Source organism: Thalassophryne amazonica, chromosome 7 (genome assembly GCF_902500255.1).
Source record: "Thalassophryne amazonica chromosome 7, fThaAma1.1, whole genome shotgun sequence".
In the NCBI taxonomy this organism is placed as follows: Eukaryota; Metazoa; Chordata; class Actinopteri; order Batrachoidiformes; family Batrachoididae; genus Thalassophryne; species Thalassophryne amazonica.
This window is the reverse complement of record NC_047109.1, coordinates 78,313,986-78,331,027: the sequence shown is the minus strand read 5'-3', so window position 1 is coordinate 78,331,027 and position 17,042 is coordinate 78,313,986. Positions and strand designations below refer to the sequence as shown.

General features: G+C 41.0%; 1 protein-coding gene across 4 annotated transcripts in view; it reads left to right on the top strand.

Annotated features, from left to right (window-relative positions):
* myh14 (myosin, heavy chain 14, non-muscle) overlaps positions 1 to 17,042 on the top strand; it is a 99,988-nt gene that overhangs the window by 40,805 nt on the left and 42,141 nt on the right. For 2 of the 4 annotated variants that reach the window (XM_034174652.1, XM_034174654.1), the window contains exons 7-21: positions 637 to 684; positions 2,501 to 2,593; positions 2,734 to 2,797; positions 3,035 to 3,133; positions 5,441 to 5,584; positions 5,672 to 5,886; positions 5,970 to 6,122; positions 6,397 to 6,570; positions 8,651 to 8,824; positions 8,926 to 9,040; positions 9,368 to 9,436; positions 10,115 to 10,320; positions 10,438 to 10,559; positions 10,785 to 10,854; positions 10,975 to 11,135. In XM_034174652.1, coding sequence (XP_034030543.1) covers positions 637 to 684; positions 2,501 to 2,593; positions 2,734 to 2,797; positions 3,035 to 3,133; positions 5,441 to 5,584; positions 5,672 to 5,886; positions 5,970 to 6,122; positions 6,397 to 6,570; positions 8,651 to 8,824; positions 8,926 to 9,040; positions 9,368 to 9,436; positions 10,115 to 10,320; positions 10,438 to 10,559; positions 10,785 to 10,854; positions 10,975 to 11,135 — 1,907 coding nt within the window. Of the gene's footprint in view, positions 1 to 636; positions 685 to 997; positions 1,010 to 2,500; positions 2,594 to 2,733; positions 2,798 to 3,034; positions 3,134 to 5,440; positions 5,585 to 5,671; positions 5,887 to 5,969; positions 6,123 to 6,396; positions 6,571 to 8,650; positions 8,825 to 8,925; positions 9,041 to 9,367; positions 9,437 to 10,114; positions 10,321 to 10,437; positions 10,560 to 10,784; positions 10,855 to 10,974; positions 11,136 to 17,042 lie in introns of all 4 variants that reach the window. The other 2 variants (XM_034174653.1, XM_034174655.1) reach the window with 2 other exon arrangements.

Genomic DNA, 17,042 nt, shown 5'->3' with positions numbered 1-17,042 from the left:
GGATCATACAAATTGCAAGCAAATTTCCAGGATTTTACAACCTGTTTAAATTTGTCCCATCTTTGTTGCAGTCATTTCACGTTGTGAACTTTTCTTCTTGGTCAGTGCAGTTCATCTGTTTTTAACAGATACCATTGTGCTTGTTTGGCATCATTTTGCACTTTTTGACCAATGCACTTACAGTCTTGGCACAGCTCTGTTACTGTAGCTGTTTCATGTCGCCAAAATGTCATTGTGCTGAACGCCAGATTTCATTTAATGCTGACTAATGCTTCTGTTGTTTTTTTGCATCTTTCCTGCTAATGCACCATTCCCTGTGCTAACCCAATCCTATTACTTTACATCACAGTGCTTTCCTTTTCATTTAATTTATTACTCATGATGACTAACTTTGATCGCGATATATCTGACTAACTTTGATCGCGATATATCAGATTTCCCTGGAGGTATCTTTAGGTTCATGTTAACTTACTTTAGAGTGGGTTTTGATTTGTACACAGTATCTCCTTTTGCTTCTCTTTCACTTTTTCAGTCAGTGCTTTTACTCGGGCTTACTCTTGAGCTTCTGACTTCACTCCTTCACTTGTTTCCTCTCATTCTTTCTGCCTCATCTTTGTCTCTTTCCTGCATGTTCAGATGGATGGCACTAGGTCATTAACAAGAAGCAGTACTGTAGTAAACAAGGTAAGTTAACTGTATTCTTCTGTCCTGTCTTATTTTCCACCTAATGAACTAACCTACTGCATAACCTGAAAACTGTCACTACTGATGTGGTTTCACATAACATTCACGCTTTTTAACTGCATATTTTGTTTTTCTTATTTGTTTTTCTTATTTGTTTTCCATTGATTGCTATTGTTGCTGTTGTCTTATTTGTCTGTTTTCTTTGTTTATCCCATCCATATGTTCATCCATCCATCCATCCATCATCCTCACATCCATCCATCCCTTCTCCTCTCCATAAAAATGTATTCCCCCCCCCCCCACAATTCATCAGAGTATAAAATATGTGAGTATGAAAGAGAACTTGGGCTTTTTCATTTGTGGTGGAATTGTTTGTGACTGGGACTTACCGTACAAAATACTAAGCAGAGCTAATGTGATTTTTCTCGATAAATTAAGTCAGGTTTTTGTTGCATTTTGCTTTTTGGGTCCCTGTTTTTGGCATATTTCATTAATTTTTCTTGCAGAAACTGATGGGCTGAGGGTTGGTTTAAGAATATGCCAATGAACCGTTTTAAAGTGACACATGGATTTGTGGGTGATTCTTAGACTACGGGCACTTATTATGTCCTTTGATCATATTGTATGAAAAACAGAAAAAAGGGGACATTTCACACTTTTATAGTTATCTTTACAATGAAAGTGTGTTAAGAAATTTGATTTAGTAGTCTATGATGACTTTTTCACCTTTTCTCAGCATCATTATATGCAAATATTGTCGTTTTGTGCTTGTCCCACACCCAGACTTTTGATCTTCAGTCATAAAAATGAATGGTAAAGAAACGTTTTTTCTAATGTTTTAAAATATCTCTGAATAAAATATCAGTAAAATAATCAAAACATAATTGGGGTATTCAGTGTCATACAACTGTTGTGATTTTTTTTAAACAAAATGTAGTTGTCCCACACTATTGCTGTAATTTCCACCACAACACTGTAATGTCCCTTTAAACAGTTTGTATGAAAGATTGTTTGGGTAGTTTCTATGGAGATAAACAGTGACATCAGAGCACATGTATATAGCGCCAAATCACAACAAACAGTTTCCCCAAGGCGCTTTATATTGTAAGGCAATGGTGTGGTGGAAATTACATTTACAAGGCCAGTAGTGCCCGTAGTTAAAGAATCACCCTTGTACACGTGAAACATTGTGGTTGTGTTTTATGTGTGAATGTGTAATGTGTAAGCAAGTTATCAAATATACTGTAATTGCAGTTTTGTGTGTGTGTGTGTGTGTCTGCGCGCACGCGCACAGGCATTTGCTTACCTTGCATTCCATCTCGGTTTTTGTATTCACTTCTTGTGGGTCTCTTGATTCCTGTCACTGTCATTGCTGATGCTGCAGCAGCAGCTGCTGCATTATGCGACACTGTCAGTAATGCCTTCCAGCTATAATCAGCCAGTGTGTGCAGCAGTTTGTAAAATGGTGTTCATCTCCAAATCTGTTTTCATTTACTTTGATTGGCTTTTAATGATGTAAAATAATACATTTTTGATGTTAAATGTAAAAAACTAATTATTAGAAATCTTATTCTGATGTGTTAATGTTGCAACTGCATGGTTTCTCAGTACATTGATGTTGAGAATTTTTTCCTGATATTTTGTTGTAAATTTACACTTTTGCATCACTACTGTTGCAGATTAGTCTTATGTTTTCCCATAATAATTATAAGCTGTAAGTAATCCAATCAGAGTGGAGTTCAGTGGTGCATTCTGATAGTTATGGTTGTGTGGGGAGTCGGCGTTGATTGTAGTTGATGTTTCCTGTATGTCCCAGGGTGAGCTGGAGAAACAGCTGCTGCAGGCCAACCCTATACTAGAGGCCTTTGGCAATGCAAAGACTGTCAAGAATGACAACTCCTCAAGATTTGTAAGAGTTGTCTTATTATTTAAACAAAATTTAATTTTTTTTTTTTTTTGTAACGTATGAAATTTAACTGCCTGTATAATTAGTTATTCTAGAAATGAATTAAATTATGAAAATGTCTCTTTTTTCTCTTTTTTTAAAAGGGAAAATTCATTCGTATTAATTTTGATGTGGCGGGGTACATTGTTGGCGCCAATATTGAGACCTGTATCCTTTTATGTCTTCGTCTGTAAATATATAACAGTTGCTCTCTGAAGAGGTTGTTTTTGGATCCTGTTAATATGTTGGTGATGGACTGAAGTGCTGATTTCTGTGGGAGTGGTCACTTATTTGCCAAATTTTAAGAAAGTGCAAAAGTTGTTTGTTTCACAAGATAATAATTGAAAATTGAGAATTGCAGTAATATGCTATATTTGGCTCTATTTCTTCTTAACACGAATCTAGACCTGCTTGAAAAATCACGGGCCACCCGTCAGGCCAATGATGAGAGAACCTTTCATATCTTTTACCAGTTGCTGTGTGGAGCCTCAGAGCCAACAAGGGGTGAGCAAAAAGAAATGTGCCTATAAGACAGAAAACAATGTAATACTGTTAAAATGAACTCAAAAGTCGGTGTTTCCATTACAGTGCGGTTCACAGATTTTCTCCTCACAGTTTACTGTGTCACAGTAAACCTTACCTGAGAAAATACTGAGGGTTTATCACAAGACAAAACACTGAGAAACCTCAGAAACTGAAAGACCCAAATTGAGTATGCAAAAAAAGTTTACACTCTACTTGAAAAACATGTTATGGGCAGATGAAACAAAGATTATGGTGGACCAAATGATGGAAAGAGAAGATTAGACAACATAATAAACTGATGTTATCTGTGCAGTACATTAGTGTTACAGTGCAGACATGCATGGCCACCAATGGAACTTTAAATAACTGATTATGTAATTTGAGAAAAGCAGCAGGATGAATTAGGAAGTATATATGGTTATCTGTTCACATTTATGGAGATGCTATAAAACAGAAATTGAAAAGGGATTTATTGTGCAGTTGGACAGCAACCAAAAATATGCTGTAAAAGCAACCCAGGTCTTTTTGGGTGCAAAGGAGTGCATTGGCCAATTCAATTGCCTAACCTGAACTCAACTGGAAATGTGTGCCATTTGTAAAGGCATTGCCCGATTTGTAATGCCCCAGCAACTCACCAGCACTCAAACCAGCTGCAGTGAAAGCCTAGCAGCAGATCACAAGGAATGACACTGTGTCTTGTGATATCTGTGGGTTCCATCATTGAGGCAGCCATTTGTTACATAGGATTTTTTTTTAAGCAGATTGTTTTTCATTTTGGCAGATTATTTCTGAGACTGTGTGTAGACATTGCTGTAATTCCAACACATTTCACTGTTTGGAAGTAAAACTGAAAATCGCAACCGAAACAACATTTTGACTGTTTTAGGTCAAATCAGCTGCAGTCGAGCGCAAAGCTAAAGTCATGAATTGGTGTCAGTGTTCAAAGATCTGCGTGTGTATTAGAGATACAACATTTTTTGCACACCCATAGTGATGACTAAATTTGACATTTTGTACTCTGTTGCATTTGGGTGGCTTTCCAAAAACTAGAACCCTGATTGAATAATAAACAAAAAAGGGAAAAAGCATGATGACTCAGCAATACAGTCTAATCACCACTGAAGTCTTACAAATGCTAAGAATTTATTGAAAGCCAAGAGTGCTATGCAGCCTTGGCCATATTCAAACCGGTTTTGCATAATGCCGCATTCACACCGGGCGCGACCAGATGCCACAAATTCACATCGGTCGTGTGGCGACGGATGCTTCACCATCGCCCGGTGTGTCGCTCTGCTTTCACTGTGAAAATTCGCCCCAATGCGTCATCAAATAGGAGGAACTTCCATTCCGCTCGCCGGCTACGGTTGTCAGTCAAGTTAACATGACGGACCTTGATCATACGCTTTCAGCGGTTCTTCCGCCTCTGCAGGACCCAGTTTGAGGACCTCCTGTCCCATTCACGTGTGCACATGTAAACAATTAAAAAAAAAAAAAAAACTCTGCTGCTTGCTGTGGGGCTGCTCCTCGCTCTTCCCCAGAAAACTCTGTCATAATCGTGTTTAGAAACCAGTCAGCATTTGCTTTATTATACGTCTGTGTAGTTAATAAATAAAATAATCTTCGGACGATTCGCTTGCGCGCGCATGTGAGACAGAAAAAAACTCTGCTCCCCCTGCTGCGGAGCTGCTGTTCGCTCTTCCCCCAAACTCTGTCATAATTGTGAAATAAAGGACAAAAGGGACATAAGTCCTGCTCACAGGCTGGCTACCAGAGACAGGACATGATCACATCCAACTCAGTCAAACTCCAGACATCTCCACATCACTACATATTCAGTCCCTGATTGGTCATCGCGGCGCAACAAGACGAAAAAGTTCAGATTTTTCAACTTGGGGAGGAGGGCAACGCGACGTGACGCAATATCGCGCCACAAACACGCCAGTCGCTCAAAATCGCTTCGCTCATGTCGCTTCATTCGCGTCCATCGCGTCGCGCTGCATGGCTTGGCACCACAACGCATCCTTCCATAGGGAATACATGGCAACCTGTCACTGCTGTTGCTCGTGTCGCGCCCGGTGTGAACGTGGCATAAGTACAAACAAGGGTTCATGGGTGAATTTTTTAACGATGGCTCAAAAGTGAGTTCAGTTTAATTACTTATGCATAAAAGCTCATCTAAATATGACACACAAAATTGTTTTAGAAGGTTAAAAAATTAAAAAGTTGTATCCCTAGTGTCTGTTGTAGTTTATTTGGCCCCTTCTCACATTTTCTTTCCATCTTCAGCCGACCTGCTATTAGGAAGTGCTGATGAGTACCGCTTTTTGAGTGGAGGATTCATACCAGTTCCTGGTCAGAGTGATGCAGACAACTTCACACAGACTATGGATTCCATGGCTATAATGGGCTTCACTCCAGAGGAGTCAACATGTAAGAAAGAAACAAGTTGGAGAAGTGGATTCTGAGACAGACTCTTCTATAAATTATATTCCTCTCACCTCTGTCACCTCTCCTCAGCTATGTTGAAAGTGATCTCCGCTGTTCTCCAGTTTGGAAATATCTCCTTCATGAAGGAGAAGAACCAGGACCAGGCATCCATGCCAGACAACACAGCTGCACAAAAACTATGCCATTTGCTGGGCATTAACGTACTGGAGTTCACCCGTGCCATCCTCACTCCCAAGATCAAAGTGGGACGAGAGTATGTGCAGAAGGCTCAAACAAAAGAACAGGTAATATATTATCCGCTTATACACATCAGCTTGCTGTATGTTACAGTGAACATGATCTCTTTTTTTTCTTTCTTTTTTCGTAGGCTGATTTTGCTGTTGAGGCTTTGGCCAAAGCAACATATGAGCGTCTGTTCAGATGGTTGGTGCACAGGATCAACAGAGCTCTGGATCGCAGACAGAGACAGGGCGCCTCCTTTATAGGCATCCTGGATATTGCTGGCTTTGAGATCTTTCAGGTTTGCTTGTTTGTGAAGTTTGTGTGAAGTTCCAGTCTTTTCACAAGAGTGCTTGTGTGTTTTGAAGATGTTCTTTATTTGATTTAACTTTATCCCTCCTCATGTCTTCAAGGTCAGAACATGTTCTAGGTCAGAAAAGATGTTTAAGGTTTCAGTCAGGAATGTTCTTTGATAAGACGTGAAGATTTATCATGTGGTTGTAAGGTTTGTAGTGGAAGGTCTCATCCATACTTGAACTTACACACAAAATTTTTTTCCCATAATTGTTTCCCAGCTGAACTCATTTGAGCAGCTTTGTATCAACTACACTAATGAGAAGCTGCAGCAACTCTTCAACCACACCATGTTCATCCTGGAGCAGGAGGAATATCAGAGGGAGAGCATTGAGTGGAACTTCATCGACTTTGGACTGGACTTACAGCCTTGCATTGACCTTATTGAAAAATCGGTAAACACAGAGAACACAGTGTCTTTTTATTTGTTTATTGGGAACAAGAGCAAATAGTAATTCTGTTGACTCCAACATTTTACACATGTGCTCGTCACAAAAATGCTTGTTTTTTCTGGAATGTAATTCGCAAGAGTTATTCTTCTTGTCTTTTTTTTTTCTTTTGTTTTACTAGTTTTTTCCTGTGACATACTCTGGTGTGACTTGGATACAGAAAAATCATGCATTCATTATTAATAATAATATTATTATAATAATAATAATAATAATAATAGCTATTTATATAGGGCATTCCCATAAATCAAAGCACTAAACAAAATAAACTCAGATAATAAAATTACAAATGCACATAATAAAGGTACATTACAACAATGCACAAAATGGCAAATTAACTGATCAAAAATCAAATGCACTCACATTTTTATTGTAGTGTTTTCCACTGCTGTGGGTTGGCAATCCTTTGTCCAAGCTGCATCAAATAACATCCAGTATGTTGTATATCTAGTGACATGGTGGCTTAGTGGTTACCACTGTTGCCTCACAGCAAGGTCGTGGGATTGCTTCCCACCTGGGCCTTTCTGTGTAGAGTTTGCCTGTTCTCCCCGGGTTCCCTCTGAATGCTCCAGCTTCCTCCCACAAAACATGCAGATTAAGTGAATTGGAAACATTAAATTGACCGTAGATCGTAGTGTGAGTACGAATGTGTTTGTGTGTCTATATGTGGTCCTGTGATAGACTGGCGTCCTGTCCAGGGTGTACCCCGCCTCTCACCCTATGGCTGCTGGGATAGGCTCCAGCCTCCCATCCGCTACGAGCCTTAATTGGAGTAAGCGGGTATAGAAAATGAATATTGTATATTTCTCATTTCTTTGTCCATCTTGCTCATTTTGGAATTTAACAGTCCTTTTGTTACACACCAGAAGCTGAGGGTTTCCTCCTTATATCCTCATTTTACTTCTCCAGGTTGCTGTGGTCCAAGCAGCAATTCGTGTCCATCTGATATTTCTTTTATCCAAACTGTGTCAAAGAACATCCAAGATGGCCATAGCACATTTACCTGACCATCTTGCTTCTTTTCATAATTTAAAAGTCCTTATGTTTAGTAACAGACACACTGTGGTGTGCATATGTGCTGCACTCAGTTACTGTCCATTATTAAACATGCTACCAGGGAAACGTATTAAAAAGTGAGTTCCGCACACAGGAAAAAAAATGTTTATACCCTGGTGCAACTTATACTCTGTAAAACACAGAGTTTGGAGTGTTTGGAGATTGAAGGAACACAACCTGATCTCAAAAATGTGATTGTGTTTTAGTTTTGTTTTTGTTTTTTGCGGCAGGGGAGGTAGATTGTTTTTGTTTTTTGAATCGTTTTTTTGGGGGGGGGGGCATGGCAAATGTCAGAAATATTTAATACACAGCTGGGATTAAGCTACTGTTGTTCAAGTGAAGTAGAAAACTTAAAAACCTGTGTTCATTTCATCATATAGCCAAATCCCTGTGGCAATCCCTCTTTTTGCGAGGAAGACGGTCTCTTCTAGAGACACCTGTCTGTGGGTTTGTTTAACGTGGGAATGTTGTTGCACACTGACAAACACACACCCCTTGACAGATCTTTAGCCTGGTCCAATAGCTGGGAAATTCCAGACGATCGGAGTTTGAGGACCTGCTGCATTCAGCTGCATTCACGGCCATTGGCTGATAAGTCATCACCTCCTCCGCTTGATCTGCTGTTGATGTCTACTTGTTTCACCAGAGCCCCATTAGCCATTTTGTGTTCAGGGTTCCTGTTGAGCCTTCATGGCTACCGTAGCGGTCACGGTGCACACAAGGTCCCACCCATATTTCACACCAACAGGGAATCCCCTACTTGATTCATTACCCAGGTGTCATGATGAGGGCAAGGGGTTGGATTTTGACACCCTGTAGCCAAATAGAACAAAGTATCATATTAGTTCATGTAAAAGTTGACAAAACCTCAATTGACTTGTGCTTAATGAACACAAACAAAATAAATCACTGTGCTTTGATTCCAGTACATGCTGACTCACACAGAAATGTCTTTCCCTGTCTTTATTAGGCCCACTCACCTGGTGTGTTGGCTCTGTTGGATGAAGAATGTTGGTTCCCTCGGGCAACAGACCGCTCATTTGTGGAGAAGCTGTCTACTGAGCAAGGCAGCCATCCAAAATTCTACAAATCAAAGCAGCCACGTGGGGAAGCAGACTTCGCCATCATTCACTATGCTGGCAAGGTACTCCCCCCCCCCAATGTTTTTCAGTGTCCAGCATCTTTTGTTTTTCATCCTAATAAATTCAACTGAATGTTTCCTGCTTTTTGTCACCTTCCTCCCAGGTGGACTACAAAGCAAATGATTGGCTGGTGAAGAACATGGATCCTCTGAACGATAATGTGGCCTCTCTTCTTCATCAGTCGTCTGATCATTTTGTGTCAGAGCTCTGGAAAGAGGGTGAGAGTCATTTACTCACACCAACATTACTGCCACTCAGAATGTATTAAAACTAACCACAAATGATTTACCTTCCTTCAGTATATTCTGTGTGTAACTGCTTTTGGACATAAATAACAAAAATATTAACTCAGTATTGTTCTTTCCCCTCTCTCTGCTCATCGATCTGTTCTTCCTTATTATTCTTTCCTGTGTTTACCTCCTCTTGTCTCTGCTCCTTTTTCTTCCTGCACTTCTATTCTCATACCTAATAATATGGTGCTCACTTGGGTTCCATCCATTCTTCTTATCTTTCCATCTGTGCTTTCCATCTTCTTCATGCTTCAGATATTCAAACCCTTCCCCGTGTGTACTTCTTTGATTCCTATACCACTCTACAGGCTAATGGTTCAGACAGTAGGTTTATCTCCTCTGTATGTCACTCTCACAGTCCTCAGTTCCACCTTATTCATAGTCTTCCATTGTGCTTTTTTGTCCAGACAGTTTTTAAGTGGAGTTGGGTTCTTTTGTTTCCCCTCTTTTTTTTGTCCTTTCTGTCCTTGCCAGTTTGATATTTGTGTTGTGGTCAGTTAATGTCTGTCAGCAGTTGAGTCTATTGTTCACTGTTTTTTCTGTCATGAATTATTTGCATTTAGTTGCAGTGCTGTGCATGTGTGTGTGGTTTTTTGTTTGTTTGTAGAACTGTAGTATAGTTACAAACACTCTTTCAGGATCACCAAAGTGTTGTCTTGAGACAGTAAAAGTAGCTGTTATTCACTTTCACACAATCTTCCAGCAACATGCAGCCACAAGTGTGATCCTGAATGAGTTTTAGAATCACATCATTATATCACTGGGTTATTTAATCTGTGGCATCTCGAAGTACTGTATGTCACTTTTACAACTGTCAAATCAAGAAGAGAAAAAAATTGTTGGTAGTAATTTTTTCAGCTGTTATATCCTTAAAGAATTCCAAATCCTTTGAAAAATTAGAGCCATTATAGTGTTTCCATGCTGTGTCTTGATACACCATGAATCTGCTTCCATTTGCTCAGTGCTGCAGAAACTAAGATTCTTCCCTTTGTTTTGGACCAGTGGACAGGATAGTGGGTCTGGACCAGGTGGCATCAGGAGAGAACAGTGGGCCAGTCACATTTGGAGCAGCAGGACTGAAGACTAAGAAGGGAATGTTTCGGACTGTGGGTCAGCTCTACAAAGAGTCTCTCACCAAGCTCATGGCCACACTGAGGAACACCAATCCCAACTTCCTCCGCTGCATCATCCCAAACCACGAGAAAAGGGTGAGATCTGGTGTCTGAACGAGGGGGAATGGAAGGCAGTGTGAATACTGTTTGAAATGGAGACAGTCTGGTTTACTGTTTCAACTTCTTCCTTTACCTTGTTTTTGTGTTACTAAGGCTAGTAAATTGGCTCCCCATCTGGTTTTGGACCAGCTGAAGTGTAACGGCGTTCTGGAGGGGATCCGTATCTGCAGACAGGGCTTCCCTAACCGTATCCCATTCCAGGAGTTCAGACAGAGGTGTGTGCAAGTCATTGTATTTTATCATTACATAAGAGGCTGAACAACTCAAATCAGCATCCTTGTAGAATCTTCTGCCCCCCCCCGCCTTCTTTGTCAACCGCTCACACACACTTTAAGTGCTTTCTTTAGCCCCTGCAGCTATCCTTTTTATACACACATACACACTGTGCCGTTTCTATCTGTCAAATGCACTTCCTTATGTGTGCCCCACTCATCTTCTAGATATGAGATTCTGACTCCTAATGCCATTCCTCGCACCTTCATGGATGGTAAACAGGCTTCAGAGCTCATGGTGAGTTGTCATCATTCATTTAAATAAATGCTGCATGTCCTAGATCTGTATATGTGCTGTATAATTATTGAAATGGTGGATTGAGCAGCTGTAATTATTGAAATCTGTATCTTTGTTCAGATTAATGCTTTGGAACTGGATCGGAACCTGTTCAGGGTAGGTCAGAGTAAAGTATTTTTCAGAGCTGGGGTCCTGGCCCACCTGGAGGAGGAGAGAGACCTAAAGATCACAGACAACATCATTCGCTTCCAGAGTGCCGCCAGAGGCTACCTCGCACGCAAGTGAGCTTGAGATAAGAGTACAGATCAGAGCATGAGAGAAGTGATGGAAATGTACTCAATTTTCACACGATACAAGACTGTTTTTGTAAATCATGTGATATAAGCTCATGTTATTTTGTACTGTCAGGCTCATACTAATATAGCCAGTCAGTAGCCACTTTTTACTAAAAGATCCCATAAAGATACACCAAACAGGGTATGTAGTGCTGCTGTTGTGTTTCTCTGCCTGGAGAACTTACACTCCACTGTTTAGGAGACTGTAGTTCAGTCTTGAAGGAGCATTAATATTTAACGTTATGTCAGCCCCTATCACTGAATCTGTGTCACAGCCTGACAGGTTCTTGGCACAGTTTTATGGAGTGATGTAAAAACATACGAGGTCTGTCCAAAAAGTATTGTACCCTTTTATTTTTTGCAAAAACCATATGGATTTGAATCACGTGTGATTGCATCAGTCAAGCTTGAACCTTCGTGCGCATGTGTGAGTTTTTTCACGCCTGTCGGTTGTGTCATTCGCCTGTGAGCAGGCTTTGAGTGAGCAGTGGTCCACTCCTCTCGTCGGATTTTTATTGCGAATAAATGTCTGAACGATTTGGAGCTTTGCTGCATCAAATTTTTCCAGAAACTGTGAGAGCCCTCCAGGTGGACACCATTCGGAAAATTTTGATGGCTTTCAGCGACGATTTTATGGGGATTACACAGATTAAGGAGTGCTCCAGCTGGTTTAAAGACCGCCCACAGCATTTGAGAGTGCGGCGCACTCCGAGCGCTGATCGACAGGCTTAAACCCAACTCAAACAACCAGATCATTTCCAACGTGAAGACTTTGTTGATCCGGGACGTCGTCTAACTTTCACAAAAAAGGCAGAAGGCGTGGACATCAGCACTTTTTCGGCACATTCTACTGTTACAGGAGTTTTTTTCATGGAAAGAGAAGCAGAGGATTGCGCCACCATGCCGCTCATGGTGCGGGACAAAACCACCTCCGTGTTGGTCTCACAGGACGGCTTTCAGATGGCTCAGAAGGCTTCCGGTTGCTTTTCAGTCGTGTGAGTATCCGAGAATTGTGCATGAGCTGGACATGCCCCAACATGTCCTGTGAGGCTTCATCACGGCGTTGCTTTGCGCCATGCGGCTCCACAGCTTGGCTGATGCAATCACACGTGATTCAAATCCATATGGTTTTTGCAAAAAATAAAACGGTCGATACTTTTTGGACAGACCTCGTATCATTATTACCCACTAGAGCAGAGGTCTTCAACTCATTCCAGAAAGGGCAGAGAGGGTGAAGGTTTCACTGATTAACTGATTCCATCTGCTCAAAGTGATGTTAATCAGTGAAATCACCTGGTGGAGTGGGTGGTTGCAAAGAAAATCTGCACTCTCTCTCTGCACTAGAGCATGTCAGTCCCTTTGTTCATTCATTTTATAGTAGAATGGAATGAATTTGGGGCTGAAATGTGTGCTGACTACGGTACTGCATTTCCTTCTGTAGGCATGGCAGGGCAGCCAATAGTTGTCAAAGTTGAAAGTACATTCATAACACAAAGTAAAAAAAAAAAATCTCAGGATGATGTTACAAAGCTAATGGGACTAATCAATCAATCAATCAACTTTTTTTTTTATATAGCGCCAAATCACAACAAACAGTTGCCCCAAGGCGCTTTATATTGTAAGGCAAGGCCATACAATAATTATGAAAAACCCCAACGGTCAAAACGACCCCCTGTGAGCAAGCACTTGGCAACAGTGGGAAGGAAAAACTCCCTCTTAACAGGAAGAAACCTCCAGCAGAACCAGGCTTAGGGAGGGGCAGTCTTCTGCTGAGACTGGTTGGGGCTGAGGGAAAGAACCAGGAAAAAGACATGCTGTGGAGGGGGGCAGAGATCGATCACTAATGATTAAATGCGGAGTGATGCATACAGAGCAAAAAGAGAAAGAAACAGTGCATAATGGGAACCCCCCCACAGTCTACGTCTAAAGCAGCATAACCAAGGGATAGTCCAGGGTCACCCGATCCAGCCCTAACTATAAGCCTTAGCGAAAAGGAAAGTTTTAAGCCTAATCTTAAAAGTAGAGAGGGTATCTGTCTCCCTGATCTGAATTGGGAGCTGGTTCCACAGGAGAGGAGCCTGAAAGCTGAAGGCTCTGCCTCCCATTCTACTCTTACAAACCCTAGGAACTACAAGTAAGCCTGCAGTCTGAGAGCGAAGCGCTCTATTAGGGTGATATGGTACTACGAGGTCCCTAAGATAAGATGGGACCTGATTATTCAAAACCTTATAAGTAAGAAGAAGAATTTTAAATTCTATTCTAGAATTAACAGGAAGCCAATGAAGAGAGGCCAACACGGGTGAGATATGCTCTCTCCTGCTAGTCCCCGTCAGTACTCTAGCTGCAGCATTTTGAATTAACTGAAGGCTTTTTAGGGAACTTTTAGGACAACCTGATAATAAAGAATTACAATAGTCCAGCCTAGAGGAAATAAATGCATGAATTAGTTTTTCAGCATCACTCTGAGACAAGACCTTTCTGATTTTAGAGATATTGCGTAAATGCAAAAAGGCAGTCCTACATATTTGTTTAATATGCGCTTTGAATGACATATCCTGATCAAAAATGACTCCAAGATTTCTCACAGTATTACTAGAGGTCAGGGAAATGCCATCCAGAGTAAAGATCTGGTTAGACACCATGCTTCTAAGATTTGTGGGGCCAAGTACAATAACTTCAGTTTTATCTGAGTTTAAAAGCAGGAAATTAGAGGTCATCCATGTCTTTATGTCTGTAAGACAATCCTGCAGTTTAGCTAATTGGTGTGTGTCCTCTGGCTTCATGGATAGATAAAGCTGGGTATCATCTGCGTAACAATGAAAATTTAAGCAATACCGTCTAATAATACTGCCTAAGGGAAGCATGTATAAAGTGAATAAAATTGGTCCTAGCACAGAACCTTGTGGAACTCCATAATTAACTTTACTCTGTGAAGAAGATTCCCCATTTACATGAACAAACTGTAATCTATTAGACAAATATGATTCAAACCACCGCAGCGCAGTGCCTTTAATACCTATGACATGCTCTAATCTCTGTAATAAAATTTTATGGTCAACAGTATCAAAAGCAGCACTGAAGTCCAACAGAACAAGCACAGAGATAAGTCCACTGTCCGAAGCCATAAGAAGATCATTTGTAACCTTCACTAATGCTGTTTCTGTACTATGATGAATTCTAAAACCTGACTGAACCTCTTCAAATAGACCATTCCTCTGCAGGTGATCAGTTAGCTGTTTTACAACTACCCTCTCAAGAATCTTTGAGAGAAAAGGAAGGTTGGAGATTGGCCTATAATTAGCTAAAATAGCTGGGTCAAGTGATGGCTTTTTAAGTAATGGTTTAATTACTGCCACCTTAAAAGCCTGTGGTACATAGCCAACTAACAAAGATAAGTTGATCATATTTAAGATTGAAGCATTAAATAATGGTAGGACTTCCTTAAGCAGCCTGGCAGGAATGGGGTCTAATAAACATGTTGATGGTTTGGATGAAGTAACTAATGAAAATAACTCAGACAGAACAATCGGAGAGAAAGAGTCTAACCAAATACCGGCATCACTGAAAGCAGCCAAAGATAACGATACATCTTTGGGATGGTTATGAGTAATTTTTTCTCTAATAGTCAAAATTTTGTTAGCAAAGAAAGTCATGAAGTCATTACTAGTTAAAGTTAATGGAATACTCAGCTCAATAGAGCTCTGACTCTTTGTCAGCCTGGCTACAGTGCTGAAAAGAAACCTGAGGTTGTTCTTATTTTCTTCAATTAGTGATGAGTAGAAAGATGTCCTAGCTTTACGGAGGGCTTTTTTATAGAGCAACAAACTCTTTTTCCAGGCTAAGTGAAGATCTTCTAAATTAGTGAGACGCCATTTCCTCTCCAACTTACGGGTTATCTGCTTTAAGCTACGAGTTTGTGAGTTATACCACGGAGTCAGACACTTCTGATTTAAAGCTCTCTTTTTCAGAGGAGCTACAGCATCCAAAGTTGTCTTCAATGAGGATGTAAAACTATTGACGAGATACTCTAACTCTCTTACAGAGTTTAGGTAGCTACTCTGCTCTGTGTTGGTATATGACAATAGAGAACATAAAGAAGGAATCATATCCTTAAACCTAGTTACAGCGCTTTCTGAAAGACTTCTAGTGTAATGAAACTTATTCCCCACTGCAGGGTAGTCCATCAGGGTAAATGTAAATGTTATTAAAAAATGATCAGACAGAAGGGAGTTTTCAGGGAATACTGTTAAGTCTTCTATTTCCATACCATAAGTCAAAACAAGATCTAAGATATGATTAAAGTGGTGGGTGGACTCATTTACTTTTTGAGCAAAGCCAGTAGAGTCTAATAATAGATTAAATGCAGTGTTGAGGCTGTCATTCTCAGCATCTGTGTGGATGTTAAAATCGCCCACTATAAGTATCTTATCTGAGCTAAGCACTAAGTCAGACAGAAGGTCTGAAAATTCACAGAGAAACTCACAGTAACGACCAGGTGGACGATAGATAATAACAAATAAAACTGTTTTTTTGGACTTCCAATTTGGATGGAAAAGACTAAGAGACAAGCTTTCAAATGAATTAAAGCTCTGTCTAGGTTTTTGATTAATTAATAAGCTGGAATGGAAGATTGCTGCTAATCCTCCGCCCCGGCCCGTACTACGAGCATTCTGACAGTTAGTGTGACTCGGGGGTGTTGACTCATTTAAACTAACATATTCATCCTGCTGTAACCAGGTTTCTGTTAGGCAGAATAAATCAATACGTTGATCAATTATTATATCATTTACCAACAGGGACTTAGAAGAGAGAGACCTAATGTTTAATAGACCACATTTAACTGTTTTAGTCTGTGGTGCAGTTGAAGGTGCTATATTATTTTTTCTTTTTGAATTTTTTTGCTTAAATTGATTTTTGCTGGTTATTGGTGGTCTGGAAGCAGGCACCGTCTCTACGGGGATGGGGTAATGAGGGGATGGCAGGGGGAGAGAAGCTGCAGAAAGGTGTATAAGACCACAGCTCTGCCTCCTGGTCCCAACGCTAGACAGTCACAGTTTGGAAGATCCAAGAAAATTGGCCAGATTTCTAGAAATGAGAGCTGCTCCATCTAAAGTGGGATGGATGCCGTCTCTCCTAACAAGACCAGGTTTTCCCCAGGAGCTTTGCCAATTATCAATGAAGCCCACCTCATTTTTTGGACACCACTCAGACAGCCAGCAATTCAGGGAGAACATGCGGCTAAACATGTCACTCCCGGTCTGATTGGGGAGGGGCCCAGAGAAAACAACAGAGTCCGACATTGTTTTTGCAAAGTTACACACCGATTTAATGTTAATTTTAGTGACCTCCGATTGGCGTAACCGAGTGTCATTACTGCCGACGTGAATTACAATCTTACCAAATTTACGCTTAGCCTTAGCCAGCAATTTCAAATTTCCTTCAATGTCGCCTGCTCTGGCCCCCGGAAGACAATTGACAATGGTTGCTGGTGTCGCTAACTTCACATTTCTCAAAACAGAGTCGCCAATAACCAGAGTTTGATCCTCGGCGAGTGTGTCGTCGAGTGGGGAAAAACGGTTAGAGATGTGCACGGGTTGACGGTGTACACGGGGCTTCTGTTTAGGGCTACGCTTCCTCCTCACAGTCACCCAGTCGGCCTGCTTTCCCGACTGCACGGGATCTGCCAGGAGGGAACTAACGGTGGCTAAGCCACCTTGGTCCGCACCGACTACAGGGGCCTGGCTAGCTGTAGAATTTTCCACGGTGCGGAGCCGAGTCTCCAATTCGCCCAGCCTGGCCTCCAAGCTACGAATAAGCTGCACTTATTACAAGTACCGTTACTGCTAAAGGAAG